Source organism: Diospyros lotus, chromosome 3 (assembly GCF_014633365.1).
Source record: "Diospyros lotus cultivar Yz01 chromosome 3, ASM1463336v1, whole genome shotgun sequence".
Classification (NCBI taxonomy): Eukaryota; Viridiplantae; Streptophyta; class Magnoliopsida; order Ericales; family Ebenaceae; genus Diospyros; species Diospyros lotus.
In genome coordinates this window covers 8,923,663-8,944,501 of record NC_068340.1, presented here as the reverse complement: position 1 = coordinate 8,944,501, position 20,839 = coordinate 8,923,663, and the positions used below count along the sequence as shown (strand labels likewise).

At 32.7% G+C, this 20,839-nt stretch overlaps 1 protein-coding gene across 1 annotated transcript; it reads left to right on the top strand.

Annotated features, from left to right (window-relative positions):
• The first annotated feature begins 436 nt into the window (after positions 1–436).
• Positions 437–2,353, top strand: LOC127796401 (probable WRKY transcription factor 75). Its single transcript, XM_052328535.1, has 2 exons — positions 437–913; positions 1,866–2,353. Exons 1-2 carry the CDS (start codon positions 516–518, stop codon positions 2,041–2,043), a joined length of 576 nt encoding a protein of 191 aa, XP_052184495.1. The 5' UTR covers positions 437–515; the 3' UTR covers positions 2,044–2,353.
• The last annotated feature ends 18,486 nt before the right edge of the window (positions 2,354–20,839 follow it).

Below are 20,839 nucleotides of genomic sequence, written 5' to 3'. Positions count from 1 at the left end.
TTTGTCAAATTAAGGGCACGAATAACGGAGAATCGTGCAAGAACGGTAATCTCAAAATCTTATGTAAGTATATATGTAGTAACAATTCTCTCTAATACTAATTAATTAAACTACCCTTTGTAAAAGAAGAATAGAGTAGATTAAATTAAAAACGTTTTTAGTGGCAAATATTAATGATATATTGTAAGTGGAGGGCAACTCTGTGTCATTTCACGGGCTTAATCATGAAGCGTTTTTACTTTCTTTTTTTTTTGTTTCCTCTAACCCTGGTAGACTTATGTGAGAAAATACCTACTTGTTGTGGTGGTGGCTAATTAATTCTTGCATTTACGTGCCGTTCACGCCAGCAGCAAACATAGGATAGAGCTAAGCCAGCCGCCCCCCTCCCTTTTCTCCCAAACCTTCCAATAATAAATACCCGCTTTTTCCAAACACATAAAGCCATTTTCCTCCTCTCCTCTTTTCTTCTGCTTCCTCTTCACACTGCTTGCTTGCTCTCTCTCTCTCTGTCTCTCATGGAGATTTACGGTGGAGTTTTTCCATGTTCGTCTTCAGCATCATCGGCGCCTCTGTTGTCGCTCAACGTGCTGGATTCCAATGCTTACTCGGAATTTCAAGCGGCCGACAAATCGCATGGATTCTTGGGGTTGACGGCCAACGACATGGGACTTCCGAATTCGGAGGTTAATTTGATGAACGATGCTTGTCGCGGCCAAAGCTTTGCTTCCACTGTCACCACTGATCAAACTGATCACGAGATGAAATCGTCATCATCGGGGAAGAAGAAGGGCGAGAAGAAGATCAGGAAGCCTAGATTCGCTTTCGAAACGAGGAGCCAAGTTGATATTCTCGACGATGGCTATAGATGGAGGAAATATGGCCAGAAAGCCGTCAAGAACAACAGGTTTCCAAGGTAATCAAAAACCAATCCTTTATTATATATCGTCCTTAATTAATTTGGCTCCAATTAACCAACCTTGATGTTTGACAAAACCGGCTAACCTACCGTACGACGTCAGCCTCAAAATTAGCCTTGGTTACCGCATATATATACAATCAATCTTTATCTGCTAAATATTGCAGCTCAAGTATTGGATTAAAGTTTGTGCCACATACTGTGATCTTCGATCAATACCTTTACCTTGTCTTGATGACTGCGAACTATTTACGTTCTAAAGTGAATCTCCATCGGTGTAGTAATATTAATTAATGGTTTGGCTAAATGTCAAATTCATGGGTCGGTAGACGAATTAATGTTAGTTCGTGCGCAAATAGAAAACTTGTCAAAAGTTGGTACGGATGCATAGCATTGGTTTCACACTGTTCAATGCTAGTTAAGAAGGGTGGTTCATCGGGATGGCAAGTAAGAGGTTAAATTAAACTAGTGAAAGTATTTGGATTAAATTCTGAACTCAACATGCATGTCTCTCCATATACAGCAATGAAACCATCCAAACTCTCATTCCAATTACTACTTCTTCTAATTAAAGAGTATGGAATTCTCTCTCCCAAGTACTAGAATGGAGAATTCGAGTAAAATATGGATCGATATATATATATATATTTAGCAAAAATAAAAATATGGTTCGATATATATATTATATATATACATGTGATCGATAACCTCGACTTCCATGCATAGAAGGATAATTGAAAACAAGGTTGATGGTTGATAATTGAAAAGCTTCAAGCTTGAATCAATTCACAAATAAAGCATGCATGCATGGATGCATATATGATTTCAATATTCCAAGATTAGTTTTTAAGTTTGAAAGATTTTTGGAGTTATATAATTGTAATAACCCTTGTCCAATTAGTATCTGATTATTAAATTAATGCTTGGTTTTGATCTTGACGTATTGTAGAAGCTATTATCGATGTACTCATCAAGGCTGTGGTGTAAAGAAACAAGTCCAGCGCCTATCGAAGGATGAAGCAGTAGTGGTAACAACTTACGAAGGAATGCACTCACATCCAATCGAGAAGTCAACCGATAACTTTGAGCACATACTGAACCAGATGCAGATCTACACTGCCTTTTGATTGAGCTCTCCAAAAATTGATGAGGACGAGCCCAAGATTTTTGTGAAATACACACTCCCAAAATATGCAGAGTTTAAATAAAATGCATATGTGCCCTCTTAATCAGAAGCTACTCTTAACAAAACAAAAAAAGAAACGTTTTTTAGCTAGCTAGCTAGGTGCTTTATGTGCAAATAATTAAAACTTAGTTTCATAGCTTGTTTTTTTGGTTCTTGTCTTCTTTCTTTCATATGTAAGCATGCAATATGTACACCCTCCATGTTGATTACATATATGGTAATGAATTTAATGGCAATGGCCCCTTTTATTATGGATTTAGATAATTTTTAGAGAGTTTTATATTAAGATTCAACCACATTGAATGATATGCAAAACCTCTTCTTTTTTTTTTTTTTTTTCTTCTTCTTAATTAGTGAGTACTCACCCTATCTATGATTAGAGGTGTGTAAAATTTCGATTTAACTGAAATAACTGAATCAAATAGACCAAAATTGTTGGTTCGTTCGATTTTGCGAAAATTCAATTTGGTTCATTTTTTTTTTTTTAAGAAATTTCAATTTTTCGATTTTAGTTTGGTTTTTGAGTTGGAAATAACCAAAATTAGGGGTGTGTGTTTGATTATAACCGAACTACTGCACTAATCGAAGTAACTAAATCAAACTAACCAAATTTGGATTTGCGATAACTGAACTGAAAATTTTACTAAAAAACCAAACCGAACTGAAAGCTTAATATAATAATCGACTTAACCAAAATCGAAGAAACAAATAACTGAAAACTGACTATAACTGATATACCGAACTGAAGAAATCGAACTAACTGAATTCAAATACAATAAACTGAAACCTACTACTGTTATCTCTAATTTTAAGCCCATTAATTAATGATGACCTTATCTTTCTTAATAGTTTATTCCTACAAAAAAATGGCATAAAAATCATATATATAAGCATTATCAAATACAATAAACAACACTGTTGAACATATGTTACATATCCTCTCACATACAAAAAACGAAACCTACTGCTACTATCTTTAGAGTTTGACATTTGTTGAACAAATCCTCACAGTCACATTCAAATACAAAGGGTGGAAACATACATTAAAATCATTTATGCATCCTCACATAGTCACATTTCAATTCAATCTATTGAACATATCCAACAAAATACATACATTGACATCTATCAAAGCCAACTAAAGTTTCCGCAATATGAAAAAAGACCTATAAACTCCCTGTGAACATAATCTATATGGAAAAGTAGATTGCAATTCAAAAGGAAAATAGAGAAGAAAGAAACATTAAACATATATAAAATTTTAGCAACGCTACTTAAAATTTTCTCAACAATCAGGCTAAGTAGAAATCACATGACAAATAAAATAAGATGCTTAAAATTGTACAAACAACTAAACAAGAGAACCTGGATAAGTAAGCTTAAGAAGTACTAGATCCACAACTCGTCATTTGTCAATCCAATATGACGTGATATTTGGACTTACAAGTTACAAAAGATTTTCTCATAGCTCTTCTTGTGTCCTCGTCAGCATCTCCATCTCCATCCAACTTCCTCTTTCTCGTCATATGTGCTCGATCTAACCTGAATGCATGATGGAACAATACAATGAGAGGAAAAAAAAAACCTAAAGTGTGTCACAATTTAATATTTTCTATGCCTACTTTAGATAGAAGGGGAAGGCAATGGCCAAATTGCCTTTAGCTTGCTGTAACATCTCATAAATACTACAAAAATAACTTGCCATTAACTTAATCCTACTTTAACTTGCCTTTAGCTTGTTGAATCCTACTTTAGCTTGCTGTAACATCTCATCCTACTTTAGAAAGGGAAGACAATGGCCAAAGGAATTAGTGAAAGAAGCTGCTTTCAAGTTTCAACATATAAATATGTATATTTGTTGTTGTACTTTTTGTATATTAATTTTAATGATGAAAAACATCTATTGGTTTAATTCCTAAGTCATGAGTCAAGTGTGTGGTTTTCAATATATATCAATTTCAATATCAAATATTACTTTGTGAAAATGAAAAGCAAATGAATTTCAATTATTGAGATTTCAAAACCCTATTAGCATCGTATAAGGAGACATATATGAAAATATTTTCATTTTACAAAACTATCTCTTGGTATTTTGATAGCTAACATTCATTAGTGTTAAAATGATTTTTAATGAATTTTTCAAGAAATAGAAAATATGTATCTTGAAAGTGGTAAAATCTCAAAATCCTAAGTTTGTGCTAAAACCCAAATTTTACTTTCTTATTGTTATACATTTTGATTTTCTAGAGATTTTTATTGAATCTAAATAGGGGGTACTTTGTTATTAAAATAAATAACAAAGAAAATGTGGACATTTACATAGCTGTGATGTATACATGCTGTGGATTGTGCTTTCAGGTATATCCTTCTGAAAATCTGTCATGTTTTTGTGCATGTTTCGAAACCCCTTTGAAAAGGTTTTCTATGTTTTTCTAAGTGTATGTTATTTTGAAACATTTTTGCAATGCATGTATTTTCAAACCAGATTTTGAACTATGTTTCGGAACCTATATGTCATGTTTCGAAATCTATTGGAGTTTAAGCAGTATGTTTCGAAACTTACCTTAGTATGTTTCGAAACCTATGTTTCTGTCAGCAGAGCATTTTAAGATCCAAGATGTGATGTGAACTCGCGATGGGACAAGGCCAAAGGAACCCACAAAAGATTGAAACGAACCCCAGAAAAGCCAAAATCGGGTAGAAGGCAAAGAATTCCCACCCGTTGATTCACGAACCAAGAACCTAGACTATATTAAAATCTAGACCCGTTGATTATACGAAAGCAAGAACCAAGAATTGTTGAACGTCACAAAGACTGTCCAGATCTTTGATAAGTTCAGGTTTTGTACACCACAAAGGAATCACTCCATTGATAAGTTCAAAGTTTTGTTTATTGAAGAACAAGATAAAAGAGATAAATCTCTTAAATTCAAAAATTCATAATAATTTCTGTCTAATGTTTACAATGGAAAAGCCTTTAAATAGGCAAATAATTAAATCCTAATTCTACATGAAAATTAATAAAAATCCTAAATTACATAGAAAATAAATAAATAACTAGATCTGGTCAATCAATCAATCATTCCTTTTATATTCCCAGATCTTTTCAATCAATCAATCAGGTAATCAATCAATTATCCATTCATTTTTATGTTTTCAAATCTTGTCAATCAATTAACTAATCAATCAATCAATCATGCGCCCAAATCTTACAATCAACCAATCAATCAATAACCATTCCTTTTTATGCGCAAATCTTGTCAATCATCCAATTCCGACATGGTTGACGAGGTTGACTTGTCCGATTGCATCATTGTTAGTTGACCCTCCATGATTCTCATCAAGATGCATATGTTTTGAAATCAGTTTTTGAACTATCACTACAAAAAAATTGATTTTTTGCGTCGATTTTAAAAGCCGCCGCAAAACATGGTATTTTGCGGCGGTTTTTTTAAAATTTTGTGGCGATTTCATAAAACTGTCGCAAAATTCAGTAAAACATGTTTTTTTTGCGGCGGTTTCAAAAAAATCGTTGCTAAATTTAAAAAATAATTAAATAATAAAAAAATGAAATTCTGTTTCACGGCGATTTTCAAGAAACTGTCGCAAAATTCAATAAAACATGTTTTTTTGCGGCGATTTTAAAAAAATCGTCGTTAAATTTAAAAAATAATTAAATAATAAAAAAATTAAATTTTGTTTCACGACGATTTTTGAGAAACCGCCGCTAAATTAAAAATAAATTAAAATTAAAATTAAATTAACATTTCCGGTGGTTTAAAATCGCCGCAAAATATTAAAAAAAATTAAATTTAGTGGCAGTTTTTGAAAAACTACCGCTAAATTTTAAAAAAATTAAATAATTTAAAATTAAAATTAAATTAACATTTGCGACTGTTTTCAAACCGCCGCAAAATTAAAAAAAAAAATAAATTTAGCGGCGATTTTTCAAAAACCACAGCTAAATTCAAAAAATTAAATAATTCAAAATTCAAAATAAAATAATATTTGCTACGATTTTCAAAAACAGCTGCAAAATTCATTAAAAAATTAAATTTAGCAGTGATTTTTGAAAACTGTCGCTAAATTAAAAAAAAATTAAATAAAAATCTTAAATATTAAAATTCATTATTTTCATTGAAAAAATTAAATTTTGCTTAAAAAAAATTAAAAATTAAATTAATAAAAATAAATATAAAATCTTAAAAATAAATTTAAAATTGCATTTAAATTAATAGCAAAATTCATTAAAAATCTAATTTAAAAAAAATAAAAATAAATTTAACAAATTTTAATATATAAAATTTTAATAATTTTTAAAAAATATATAATTTTTTTAATCAATTAATTTATTTAATTTAACTCAATTAATTTATTTTTAATTTATTCTATTATTCTTTTAAAAAATAATCAATTAATAAATATTTTTAATGTATATTAAAAAATATAAAATATAATTCTGAAAATTAGTTGTTAGATTAGTATATAATATATATATATATATATATGTGCATATATGTGAAAGGGGTTCTTCGCTGATCAGGCGGTTTGTGTGCGCGCGCATAAGGGGTCCTGGGTTCGAAACTTGGGATCGGAGGGGAAAGTGGGTTGGGATTTAATTTCCAGCATCGCCACGTGGTGCGCGCACAAGCTACCACGTGGCGCGCGCACAAGCTACCTCGTGGCGCGCAAGGGTTGGGCGGGCAGGACGGCCACATGGCGCACAAGCGGCCGGGCGCGAGTTAGGCGAGTCGGGCTGGCCTGCGATGGCAAATTAAAAATTTATTTTTTTTATTAATTTTAGCTGCGATTTAAATTAAAAATTTAATTTTTTTTATTAATTTTTGTGGCGGTTTCAAAATCGTCGCTAAAATTAAAATTTTTTTCTTTTTTAAATTTTTAGCGGCGGTTTGAAAACCGCTGCTAAATCACTTATTTAGCGGCGGTTTCTAAAATCGTCGCAAAATTTAAAATTAGCGGCGATTGCTGAAAATCGCCACTAAATGCTCCATGACAGCTGACTTAGCTGCGGTTAAAAACGGCCACTAAATACAAAAAAAAATCGTCGCTAAATGCCAATTTTTTTGTAGTGTATGTTTCGAAACCTTATTTCTATATTCTGAAACCTCTAACATTATGTCAGCAGATCATTCAAAACCGGGATGCTTTTGCTTTGCATTTTTGTATCTATCTAAAAGCTTCTCAATCATGTTTTTTAATACATTCTCCATGCTATGAGATTCAAATTCAAATTCAAATGTGAGTGCTTTTAAAATATTCAAAGTGAGCATAAGAATCTGTGTCTCACTTATTGCTGTCTCGAAGTGTTTGTCCAGCTGTAAAAGGTTGTATGTTTCGAAACATGTTGTCTATGTTTCGAAACCTTAGTGTATTTCTGTGATGTTTCTAAACCTATTATGTATGTTTAGAAACCTATTTTTTTGTCTTATCTCTAACGGCTATAAATGACCAGATTTCTATCTCTTGATATAAATAGTAGGTATTTGAAGACAAGAATAGATTGATTAATCAAGAACAAGATACAACAAAAGAGCACACAGTAGAGACACACATTGTAGCGACCCGTGAAACGTAATTTAATTTAATTATTAATTTATGGTGTTAATTTAATTTAAGGAAATATTAAAATAAATTGTTAATAATAATAATAATATCAATAAGTTTAAGAAACATTTCATTACCAAACATCATAATATTAATAAACATAATAATAATAAATTATTATAAGACTAAGGATGTTGCCTGGAGTGTTTAAAGATTGAGATGTTAAATGTATAGGTTATGAGAAAGAATGGAGTGGTGTGAGGCGTTGGAGTGCCCATTTGCATAGCAAGCTTAAGTTAACATTTAAGTTTAAGGGGTAACACAAAATTAAATGAGGCAGGAGCTGGCTGGGAAGCCAAGCGCACGCAAGGTGTGCTAGCTGGCATGGGATCAAGCCTTTGGGGGGAGGGGGCTGCTTGCTGTTTGCTAATTTTTTGCTGGAAAATCATTTTTCCAGCACTTGAGAAGGCGCCAATGATGCCATATGGAGGAAGGTGGCGGCAGCAACGTGGCTGCCTCTCCACCAAGTTTTGTTACTCTTTTAAATTAAGCAAAAAGGTCCAACGTTTTAATAGCCCTATTAATAGCGCCCGATACTCATTAAATGCTTAATTTTGAAGCAAAATCAGAGGAGAAATTGGGCAGAAGTAGCAGCGTGTGCGACAGCGAAAAATAAAAGGAAATTGAGATTTTTTTTAGAAAATCTCACTTTTAATCACAGTCCGAGGATACCAGGTAATTCAGAGAGCCGAGTACTACATTTTGTACGGTCGAAATTTTGTTTAGGGTCCAATTTTATTAATTTTGACAAATTATTGGGATATTGCAGTTTGTATAATTTTTACTGCGTTGGGTCAAAACAAGCTTAAGGATATCTTTGTAAAGGCAAGTTCTTTATACCCTCCACGTCGATTCTTTCGCTGTCAATTTATTTAACCTCCCTTCGTTTGTTTTAGCCGTTAAATGGTTACAATTTCTTGAGCTACGGATTGAATTTACGTGGTTTGGCTTGAGTTTGACTGAGCTTGAGATGGTTTAACACTTGTCAACAATTAATAGTTTACGTTAGTGTTTAATTATTTGTTCTCATATTTTACTCTTTTTTTTTTTTCTCTTTTTCTAGTGAGGTTCAATTTCGACCTAGTGATGAAGAAAATGGGTCCAACAAACGAATGGAAGAAATTTTCGAGGAAGGAGGGAATAAAGTTGATCAACAATTTAATAAATGTTTAGTTGGATTTTTTTTTTCTTTTGTTGGGTCGGTACACTTCTCGACCACAAACTCAAAGCAGTAAATGAAATAGAGCCAACCAATAATCATAGAGGATTCAATACTGTAAGCATGCACATAAACAAGAAACGAAATAAAACAAATACAAAACACAAGAAATTTTTACCATGGTTCACCTGTTAAAAAGGGTTATCTCCACGTCAAACTCTGGCAAAGAGAGCTCACTGCACTATCGGGATAAAAACGATTACAGCCTCAATGTATAAACTCACTCTCAAATCTCACTGTACAAAACACCTCACAATTCAAATCGGCCTCATAACCACAAATCTACAAGTTAGATGTAAACACCTCCGTTTGAATATCCCAACCACCTGGACTACCTGAACTGGAGTGCTTACAGAAGGGAAGAGAATGAAACAGAAGACAAGGATTACCCTAGCATGCATATACAAGAAATAAAACAGCGAAAGCAAAGCTAAATACATGCACGCACGCGAGTACCTAGCTAGTACAACGATCACATAGTATATAAATACATACAGACACCTGTGCCAACAAATAGAAAATACAAGAAACGACTTGGCACAATAAAAAATAAAGGGACCAAAATCCCATCAAAACATCAGAGACAACGGGAGAAAGTTGACTATACACCATACCGACACGGCTACTAGGTATTGCGATCCTCGTCCTTGACTTTAACTTTATCCTTACCTGGAATGATGGAAAGCAAGGTGAGTGGCAAAACTCAACAAGTATATAAGAAATGAAAAGCTATAAGCTAAATAGAAAAAGTGAACTTCCCACACATACCCACAAGCCATGCGACGCTACCACACAATAGTATAGCATAATGAAAGTACATATCGGTCCTTGGGGCCCACACAAGACACTCGGCACCCAAGTTCCATACCAACCTGCCACTGTCCTGAAAGGCAACATAAGTTTTCAACAAACCTGTACGCATTCCTCACGTCGGTGCTCTCGACACCCGAGCCCTAGGCTCCATCGGAATGGTACTCTCGTCTGAGACTACTAAACACATAGTAACCATGCAATGCGCATATAAGATGCAAGGCGTAGTAAGCATCAACTAGATACACTGACGTCCATACATCCAGGAATCAAGCAGATTCTTCGCCGACGTAGTAAACCACATGCGATGCATACGCTTGTGCTAGATGCAACTATCAATACTAGGATGTCAGTGTCCAAGCATAAACAAAACATGAAAACCCCAACATACAGCCCGTACCCATGTGCATACCAAACCATGCAGTAGAAATAGAATATATCAAGTCATGTAGTAACCACACAACGGCAGAGCTAGTCAGCAGTGCCTGGCATCGGTCGACGGTCAGTGGCTAGGAGTGTCCATCCGTCGGTCTAAGAAAGACCGTACAATAGTCACTCCAATGTCACTAAACAGCCGACCCTTGACCCACTGCCTAACAACTCTAGCCTATTCCTAGTCAAAGAATCCATAACCACATCCGGACATCTAAGAACCTAATCCCCAAAAGAGTTCGGCATCATTTCCATAGGCTTGGGGGTGACACAAACCTCTGTAGGCAACCAACAAATAAAATCATCGAAGCTAACTTATTAAATTTAATTTACACCAATAGGCTCATAACTTCTTAATTAATACACAGACCGAAACGAACGAAGGAAGGGTAAATAAATTTACAACGGAAGAAACTTCGCAGAGGGGGTAGGAAACTTGCCTCACAGAAGAAATCCTTAGGCTTTTTCTGTCCAAATACGGCAAAAATTATACAAACTGCAACATTATATAATTTGTCAAAATTAATAAAATTGGGTTCTAAATGAAATTCCAACCGTACAAAATGATTATTACATATTCTTCTACTTACCTGGCTAATTAAATCGCGATTAAACCTTGATTAATCTTGAATTTTCCCCTCAAATTCCCTCCATCTTCGTCACTAGCGCTGCTTCTTCTTCTTAAATTTTCCTTGTTGATTTGCTGCTTTAGAAATGCCCGAAATAGGCTTAAAATGGTGCAAAAAATGAGTGGCTAGGGAAAGGCCACGTGGCAGCAGCGGAGGCAGTCGCTGAAAGGCATCACCGCCTCCTCGACGTCGTTTCGGGGAGGATTTTGTTGAAAAATCAGCAAATCTCTCCCAACCTTGTGTGCATGCTCCCCCAAGGCTCGAACCTGCACCAGCCACCTGCACATGTGCACGCGTAGCCGCTCGTGCCAGCTGCTCCCTCATACATATAATGCGCTCAATTATATTTAAGGGGACCCTCGGTCCCTTTTTCGGAATTTGCACAGCCCCCATAACTTCTGAGATTTGCACATACACCCCCACTTAATATTTACACTAACACCCCAAAACTTCTGAAAATCTCCCAATTTAATTTATTATGATGTTTGATAATAGAATTATTCTTGTACTTATTATTATTATTATTATGATTATTGACAACATATTAATCTTCACACCAAATTAATACATTAACTACTAATTAAATTAAACTACGATTTACGGATCGCTACATTAGAGGCACAAACCCTAGAAAGAAATAAAATAATCGTAAGAGCTAAACATAAAGAATGAAAACCAGATAAATGAGTAGAACAAACCCTAAACGAAGCTGATAATCGGAGGCTGTGTTACCCCCATCTCGAGGTGACTGTAGTTGATATAAAGAAGACACAAGCAGTGCAGATTGCATCGTATAAAGGCACAACAGAGCATCGACGATCGGGGAAGAGGCAAACTAAAAAACAAAGAGAAGCACGCCAAATGAAACGACAGGGGGTTACCATTTTGGGCAGCTATGAGGGTTGCCAAAAGACCCTCCTGCCTCTCTATAAAACACTGTCGTTTGAAACTTTACTTAAATATAACATCTTTCTATGTATTTTGTAATTGAATCCAAGATTAGATATTTCAAAATTCTAGATTTAGATAAACAAGTCTCAATTATTAGAATACATTTAAAATCATAACAATGACTTTTGTCTACTCATTAGAGGTTTTTTTTTTTATTATTTAAGTGAAAATTCTATATTTTTACTCATCATGCTTCATATATACTTGCTTGTTAGAAATTTTATATTTTTATGCATTAATAAATATACATTGGACCATTATGATAAAATCATTTAGTTTGGTCGTCATTATTTTTGTAAGCTAGTTATTCATCTAGACCTTTGAAAATTGGAATTATTTTTGTGTACTTGAAGATCTTCTATATAAAATGATTAAGTTTTTTATTTTATTTTACATATAAGAGAAAATAATTATACGAGGTGCATGTACAATTATTTGGAAGACTTAATTTTTAATTAATATGATTTTCTATGTAATCTATATGTAAATTTACACCCAAGTGGTCCAAAATAAGGATCGATGCCAAGTAATTGAGCAACTCTATAATCAAACCAATAACTCTAGCAGAGTTAATTATCCTTTTTTTTTTTTTTTTCTCTAGAATGAGATATTATAAATTTATGAATGGTACCACATGACTTAAATATTTCCAAAGAATTTGATAAACATAAGATTACAAATTGATTTCTGAATTATGAATGAAATCTTCGTAACTTAATTTTCAAAGGTTGTGAAAAATGTAAGAATTCAAAAATCAAGGACCAAGTTTCCTTTCCCTAGTTAAGTAGAATTACTTGTATGTAACTATTTGGTTAGAAATCAAATATCATTTTCTTGGCTTATTTGCATTTCATAGTCATTCACGTGTGGCTATATATGAAATGCTTCAACGTCAAAGATGTGTCCACTAATGGTACATTCACAAAGTTCCTCTAGCTAGAAAGGTTTTTTCGGAGTAGAGTTTTTATAAATAATTTTTTTTAAGTAAAAGGTTGAAATTGTTTAAATGTCAATTAAAATACTATTTTAAATGATAAGATTATAAAAATGACATGTAAAATAATAAAATACAATAAGATTATATTAGACATTTTTTTTTATTTTAAAAAAGCATAAAAAAATTCTACTTCCAAAAGTTCAAAATTTGTGCTTCTCTTCGTACATATATATAAAATAAACAAAACAATTTTTTTAATTGTCAAAAAGCTTATATAAATGGAGTGACAACCAACGACACAAATTTGTTTAAGAAGAGTTTCTTCTATTAAAAAAAGCTCTTTTGTCCAATAAATAAGCTCTTCCAAATAGTCTCTAATTAATTATACTGAGTGTACTATTATCTTAATAACATAAATTCGAATAATTATTTACACCCTTAATAGCTTGCAAAAATAAAGATATGTAACTAAAAGATCAGGAGGAGATAGAGAAAATAAATTGCTTTAATTGACCCTTAGAAAAACTAAAAGTTTATAAATAACTCATTCTAAATTTTTTTAAGTTTTTGAACCTCTAATATTGTTTTTGGACCAAAAAACCTTTAAATAATTGCTGTGAACTATCATTAAAAAAAAAAAAAATTGTGAAATACTCTCTCTGTAATATTTCAAAACTCACATCTCTGTCTTCACAAGTGAAATACTCACTCCCTCTACTAATTCAAAACTCACCTCACTCTCTTCTCTTTGCATCTCACCAGTCTCTCTCATCTCCTACCATTTGTCTCTCTACTAATTTCTCCCTAGAAAGATATATAGGTAACTTGGGTTAATATAAAATATATTTTCATTATTTATTTTTGGTGCTATATATTTTCATTATTTAGTGTGTTAAAAACAAAATCACGTGGTTTAATCTGTTGTAATATTCAATTTTCAAACCTGAAAACTGTACACAGATAGAGTTTCTAATTTGTTTGTTGAATATGTAAAGTTGAATTTATGAAAAGTGAGTAAAATTGAGTTTACAAAGAGTGTGTAAAGTTGATCAGTTTGAACTCATACGTATGATTTCATATAAGAATGAGTAAGGGGTAATTTGATCTCAAAGAGTAAAAAACTTAAAAAAAAAAAATCAAGAAGGTCATTTTTAAATTTTTTACTAAATTGAGGGTCATCCAAAAGGTTGACTAAAATATATATCTATAAATTTTAAAAATAAAGATTTATAACTAAATAAAGAGATGCTTATTGAGCAATGTCGATCGATGCATGATATCATTTTAGACTTTGAGACTTATTTCCTCGTCTCACAATTTTTAGATTTGTAATAATTAAATAATAAAAGTTTTTTTCTTAAAAAATAAAATAATTACTCAATTTGATCAAATTAGAAGTAATTGTACCAAGTCCCTTATTATATTACGATTTTAAATTTATGCAATTGGTATCCTTATAATTTATTTCTGAGGACAATAACAATGACTCGGATCGATAAACTATTTGAATTAATAATGGGCACTAAACAACACTAGCAATCTTTGCCTTGTTGTTGAGTCTTGCTTCTTGAACTTGGGGAACATCTGACTGGAAGAGTCGTACAGAAAGGTCTCATGATTATCAGCAGCCATCAGAGTGGAGTGTGTTTGGGAGCAAGGAAAGGAGAAGGAAAGAGAGTACCATTACTAGTGAGTTGATCTTCCGGCCGGGGACCAGTGAAATTAAAGCAGCTTAAATTATAGAATCAATTTTGCTTTGTTATTTTGGGGGGCCATTATTTTGGTAAGCTAGCTAGCTATATGTATTAATATTGCTCATAACTTAATAACATATATATATACTAACTAGGATATCATCATAACATGGAGAATTAAGGCAATTCATAATATTTGTTTTGGATCAATAATTACACAAACATCCACAAGTTTAAACTAATTAATTGCACCAATACGACACTTTTACTCATAATCTGCATAAACATTCCCTGGTATGATCAGCAGTCTCAAACGTTCAATATTATAATCGACCACCAACTTCTGAATGTTAAATGTCTGTATTACCCTTGGTTTAATATTTTCTTGGTTATATTAATAACTTAATTTAATTTATGCTCTAAAAAAGAAATTGATATATATTTATAGTTTAATATTTTAATTTTTTAAGGTTAAAATATTTTTCATTTTAACTTAAAAATAGATTTAGAAAAAAACATTTTTTTTTCCATTAATTGAAAAACTATCCAACTCATCAACTATCAAATGCAATAAATAGTACCAGCAGTCAACAATAACATCAGACAAATCTTTTTCTTTTTCATTTTTTTAAATCATAATCAACTAACTCAATCCCAACCTTGGAAACAAATCGAAGAAGATTCCACTATATATACCAAGTATCGAAAATCCAATCACCAAAAAATGCACTTCAACTTTACAAACTAAGAATCTCTTTCCGAGATCGGGAAATATAAGAAAAAGAAAGAAAGAAGACGAAATCATCTTCTTTCAATAAAAAAAAAAAAAAAATCAATGTTTTAGTTTATCATTATATCAATAAATATTGATGAATAATAATAATAATAATAATATTTAATAGATTTATGAATTGTTAACTATATAATTTTATATTTAAAGTGACAAAAGGCCTTGTCTAGCCTTCAACCGTTAATTTAATTTTGACAGAGATTATCAAATGGGAAGATATGTTTTTGCAATTACGAGAAATTAAAGGTGGCATACGGGTACAATTTGATATAAATTCAGAGAATGTTTGAACAATTTAGGTTACGTTACTTTTGTTGTTTTTAAATTATTTTTAGTTTTTGATTTTTTAAGATAATAAAAATATATTTTCTTTACTGTTTTCAATAATGTATTTTCAAAAATAAAAAAAAAATTATTAAAAAAATCCAAAACAATAAAAAATTATTTTAAGTATTTTCATTCAAAATAAATTTCAAACTCAAAAATACGAAAAAGATGTTCATTTTTATTTTTTGGTATTCTTTTCCTTCTCTTCAAGCCATGACCACCGGCCATCACTTCCTTCTCTTCCTCTCTTCAAGCCAGATTTGTTGCCATCGCTTTATTCTTTTCCTTTCTTCAAAGCCATCATTGCCACCAGCTAGATCTGTAGCAGTGACGAGCAATAATAGTGTGCGGCAAGGACGAGCCGCAGAAGCCACAACGACGAGGATGAGCAACAACAGAAAATGAAGACCAAATTTTCACTTCGTGGTTTCTTTGTGGGTTTTGTAAGACAAATACAAAGTGGTTTTTTCGTGATTTCAATTTCCTTTGAAGTGGGTTTGTGGGATTTTGATATCTTTTTTATTTATTAATGTGTTAGATAATTGATATTGTGTATGTGTATTTAGTTATTGATTTATATATTTAATTATTGATTTTGTGTGTATAAGTATATTAAATTATTTTGTTTATGCGTGTATATAATTATTTTGTATATTTGGTTATTAATTTATGTATTTTATTATTAATTTTGTGTATGTGTAAAAATTATAGATAAGGTAAAATAAATAAATGAAATAGTGAGTGAAGTAGAGAAGAGAATAATGAGTGACAATCTTTTTTTTTTTTTTTAAATTCCAAAGCAAACACGTTTTTCACTTTTTTGTTTTAAAAAATAGTTTTTTAAAATAATAAAGAGAACATGTCTTTAATTTTTTAAAAATAGATTATCAAAATAAAAAATTAAAAATAAATTCAAAACTCAAAATTAAGACTCAAAAAGTATAACAAATTCTTATTTTTTTGTTTTTATTGAAAATTTGGCTCATCTAAAGTGAAAAGGATGTTTGAATGAGTGAATCATGAACGATTCAAGCATGTGGATGTGCGATATCATTATGTAAGAGATTTAGTGGCTAATGGTGCTTTGAATATTCAGAAAGTGCATACTGAAGACAATTCAGCCAACATGGAAACAAATGTATTGATTGCAGTCATGTTCAAGCATTGCTTGGACTTACTGCATGTCAAAGTTGGTTGAATTAAAGAACCAACATGAGCAGTGAAGGGGAGAATTGAAGCATGCTACACTAGTGTGTGAGAATGAGTTCATCCAGAGTTTGATACTTCAAGGTGGAGATTGATGGTTTTAGTGAAGCATCAAACGATACTGTATGGGTCAAAGAATTGGAGGGCCATTTTGGCAACCGTAGTGCTGCTTATTAGCGCTTGCTAGACAACCACTTGGCAACCAACGACTGACCCATGTGGCGCCGATTTGCCTTTCCGTTATATTTGGACCGTGTTTCACAATCAATTGATGGCTATCAATGTAACGACCCTAAAATGGGTCTAGATCTTTCATTACTTAATATCAGTTTAATGGCATTTTGAATGTGGGTCTAAGTATTTTAGTATTTAATGATAAATTGCTTTGATAACATGGAAATAATTTGGATTGAATAAATTTATTTTATGGTTTGTGTGATTATGGGAATAAGTGTATGGGCTTAATTTTAAAGAAATTGGGCAATAAGATAAGTGGGTCATGATGAGGGCTTAAGCCCATTTGAGCAATGGAGGTTTAAATCTAATCGAAAAATAGTGACATAAGAAGAGAGGAATTTAAATTTGAAATAGGTAGCTAGAAGTGTCTTGAAAATGTTATCTGTCGTGTGAGCAAAAGGCAAAATTGTCATCTCGCGAAAATAGGCATGCAGCCCTGCAGCCACTTTCCCCTGATCTTCTATACACCGTATTCTCTTATTCCGTTCTCTTTTTGCAGCGATTTGCCTCTTGATTCTATTTCCATTGCTTTCGTTCTCTTTCTCCAGCTACTACATAATCTTTTTTTTTTTTCTCCGTGTTCTCCTTCTACTTCATCATCATCATCTTCTTCTTCTCCCATTTTTTTGTTGGCGATTGGACCTTCAGTGGAAAAGTCTCAAGTTCTTCTGTCAGGACATCTCCTTAGGCAAGTTCTCCTCTCATCTCTTGATTTCACTTCGTGCAAACATCTCATTATCCTTGGTTCGTGCTTACTTGTGTATTTGTATATATATATAATGTCTTCTGCTCTATTAAGCCCTTCTCTGTTTGAGTACACTTGTATATGTATATATTTTCTATGCAATAAACACCAATCTATGAGTCTCTTTGTTGTCTCTAAAGGGCGGTTTATTCACCCCTAAATTATTCAATGAATGGCATCTTATTGGTAGAAGAAGATACAAAGCTTTGGTTGTTTCTGTATCTGCATAAGTTACTTCAGTGATCATATCTAAATGCTAAGAAACTTCCTATATTGAATACAAGACACAAGGCCTCCAACATATCCGAATGCCAAGCCTCATATTCGAATATATTAGCCAAAAGCAACTTATTCATCCGAATGTTACACTTAGAAGATAGCCATATCTAGATAGATCACAATAGCAGCAACTTCGAGCCCGATTTTGACCTTGATGAAGCCAGAATCTCTCAAAACTCAAAACATAAAAGTTGTAGATAATTTACTTTTCATTCCATATCATTTTGAATCATCTCAATCGGAGCCCGGACGAGAGATTTATGCCCTGATTACAAAGTGATGTTAAAACTGCCCAGAATAGTCTTATCCAGATATATATACCAAACCCATCTAAATGAGTTTCTCCCACATCCAAATGAATTGCATGTAAGTTGATCAAATTACTCTGATTTTTCCTAACATTCGGATGCTATGGTGCCCTCGTTCGAATGTGCTAGAAATCATCTGAATGTGTCATTTAAATTCGTGATTTACTATAGCAGATCTGACCAGATTTCATTCTTTTAGATATATCTCCCTGTGATGATATCTGATTTAAGATTCATTTGATGCGTTGGAAACTAGACTTCATAGGATTCGATTCGATGTATTATTTGAATGATTTGGTTATATTTTGAGCTCGTAACAACTCAATTAATTTCTGTCAAAAAATTCGTAGCTTACTTTTTTCGTGTAATCTGACCACTTGGTGTTCTTAGACCTATAACTTTTTGTTCCTATTTCCTAATTAAGATCCGTTTATTGGGATGTAAACTATATATTCTGGGTTTCGTTTGGATATATTACTTGTGTTATTTGGCATTATATTGAGTCCGTAATGGCCCCGTCAATCTTGACCAAAAATTTGGAATTCACTATTGTGAATCACCTATATATGTATATATGCCTCATTCGAATGGTACAATGTACCATTTGAATGCCCTCTCTTATGCCTCATTCAAATGGCATAGTGTACCATTCGATTGCCCCTCTCAATACTTGTTTGACCCACCTGAATGCCTCATGCACCATTCGAATGCGAATACTCCTTTGGCCATTCGAATCAACCATATATGTAATATAAACCATTCGAATCGCCTCTGCCTTATTCGAATCTCCATATATGCATATTTATACCCCATTCGAATGTTGCATTCAATTTAATAAATCTATCCGAATGTGCATGCCATCCGAATATGTTTTCCCCAAAATACATATCAAGGTCAACTTAACATAATTATTGAATGACTTTAAGGAGATTATATAATATGAGAAATAGCATCAAGGTTGTTAAAATCGTAAAATCGTAAGAAGGTCTTCAACATGTAAAATCGTAAAATCGAGTGTAATTCAACTTCAAAATCGTAAAATCGTAAGGGTTTTTGATACAAAAAATCGTAAAATCGTACCCATAAAATCGGGAGTTTAACAACCATGAATAGCATATTAAATCTATAATACTCCTCAAATGGTGAACCAAGATTTAACCTTAAATAGCATCTTCCAAAATTATTTGTGTTATAATTTACATCTTATATGTGGTAAATGCTATGAAGTAAGAATTGTTAAATTTATCTGATGATGGTAAAATACCTTGTATGGGTAAATGGTGTTGAGAGTATGAATATTGAGGAAACGAGAATTTAAATGCATGTGGTTTAGGGAAAATACATACATGATGCATATATGTACATGTTATTTATATATACATATATATGTATCTTGTGCACTTACTATTTTGTGCGGAGGGAAAATGGTATCCTAAAGCACCTGGCGCAGGACAAGGTGGTTATAGCTCGACAGGTTGGCTCCATATTTATTTGTGATATTCTATTTATATGATACACTTTGGCATGTGTTGATTGATGGCTTGTGAGCCTGCAAAAATTAATACTGACATTGAATTTATATGCATATTTGCACAGTGGTACATGATAGCATGATACATTTAAATTGGAAATGATGAAGTCATAAACTATGAATCTTGTATTTGATTGTTGAGTCTTTGATTACTGTTTTTGGCGTCATCATGTTCTTGGATGCTATTCATTATTTCTCGAACTTGCTGAGCCTTGTAGCTCATTTGATCTTCTTTGCCATTCTAGGTAAAAGAAATACTGTTATTGAGGTTGAGTCCAATGGGACTAAGGCCTAGGGATAGTGGTGTACGGAGACGCGTCCTAACTTGAAGATCCTAATTAGTATTTTGGTGAGTCTTGAGATAAAATGATTTTTATTTTGTTAGTTAACATTAGAGCCTTTTATTTAACCTTTGAGCCCAAACTCATGAGATATTGAAAGTGTAACTAAATTTTAATTTAGTTTCCACTGTTAATAATGAAATGCATTGTCTATTTTATTATGATTTGTTTTATATCATTTTTGTGATGACCTGTTTTTGAATATCCTATACTAGTAATAATATTTAAGAATGGGACCTTATAGTATATCCTGATGTATATCCTTCCTGCATCTTAGGCAGCAGAGGAAACGTACTTCAGTCCTTGAGCTTGACCAGAATCACACTGGGGCATGGCATTGATGTTGCGGGCGCAAACCCTGATCACACTCAAAAGAGTAGCACTCTGCACTTTTTGATGTCAACAGGCTTATGGAGTTGAATCCATCATCAGAAGTGTACCAAAACCTTCAAGCCTGCCTGAAGACACAATTGGTAATCTCTTGCAGCTTCTTGTTTGTTTTTTTTTTTCTTTACAATTCAGTGATGCAGTTGATATAGGAAAGACAAAAGTTGCTGATAGTGTTCCCCTCCATGGCCATGTGGTTTCTGTTCATGGACGAACAATTAGTTAATAACCTGGTAGCTAATTGACATGGACAACTGCCAAGATTGGGTAGCACGATGCCTTGGGGTAA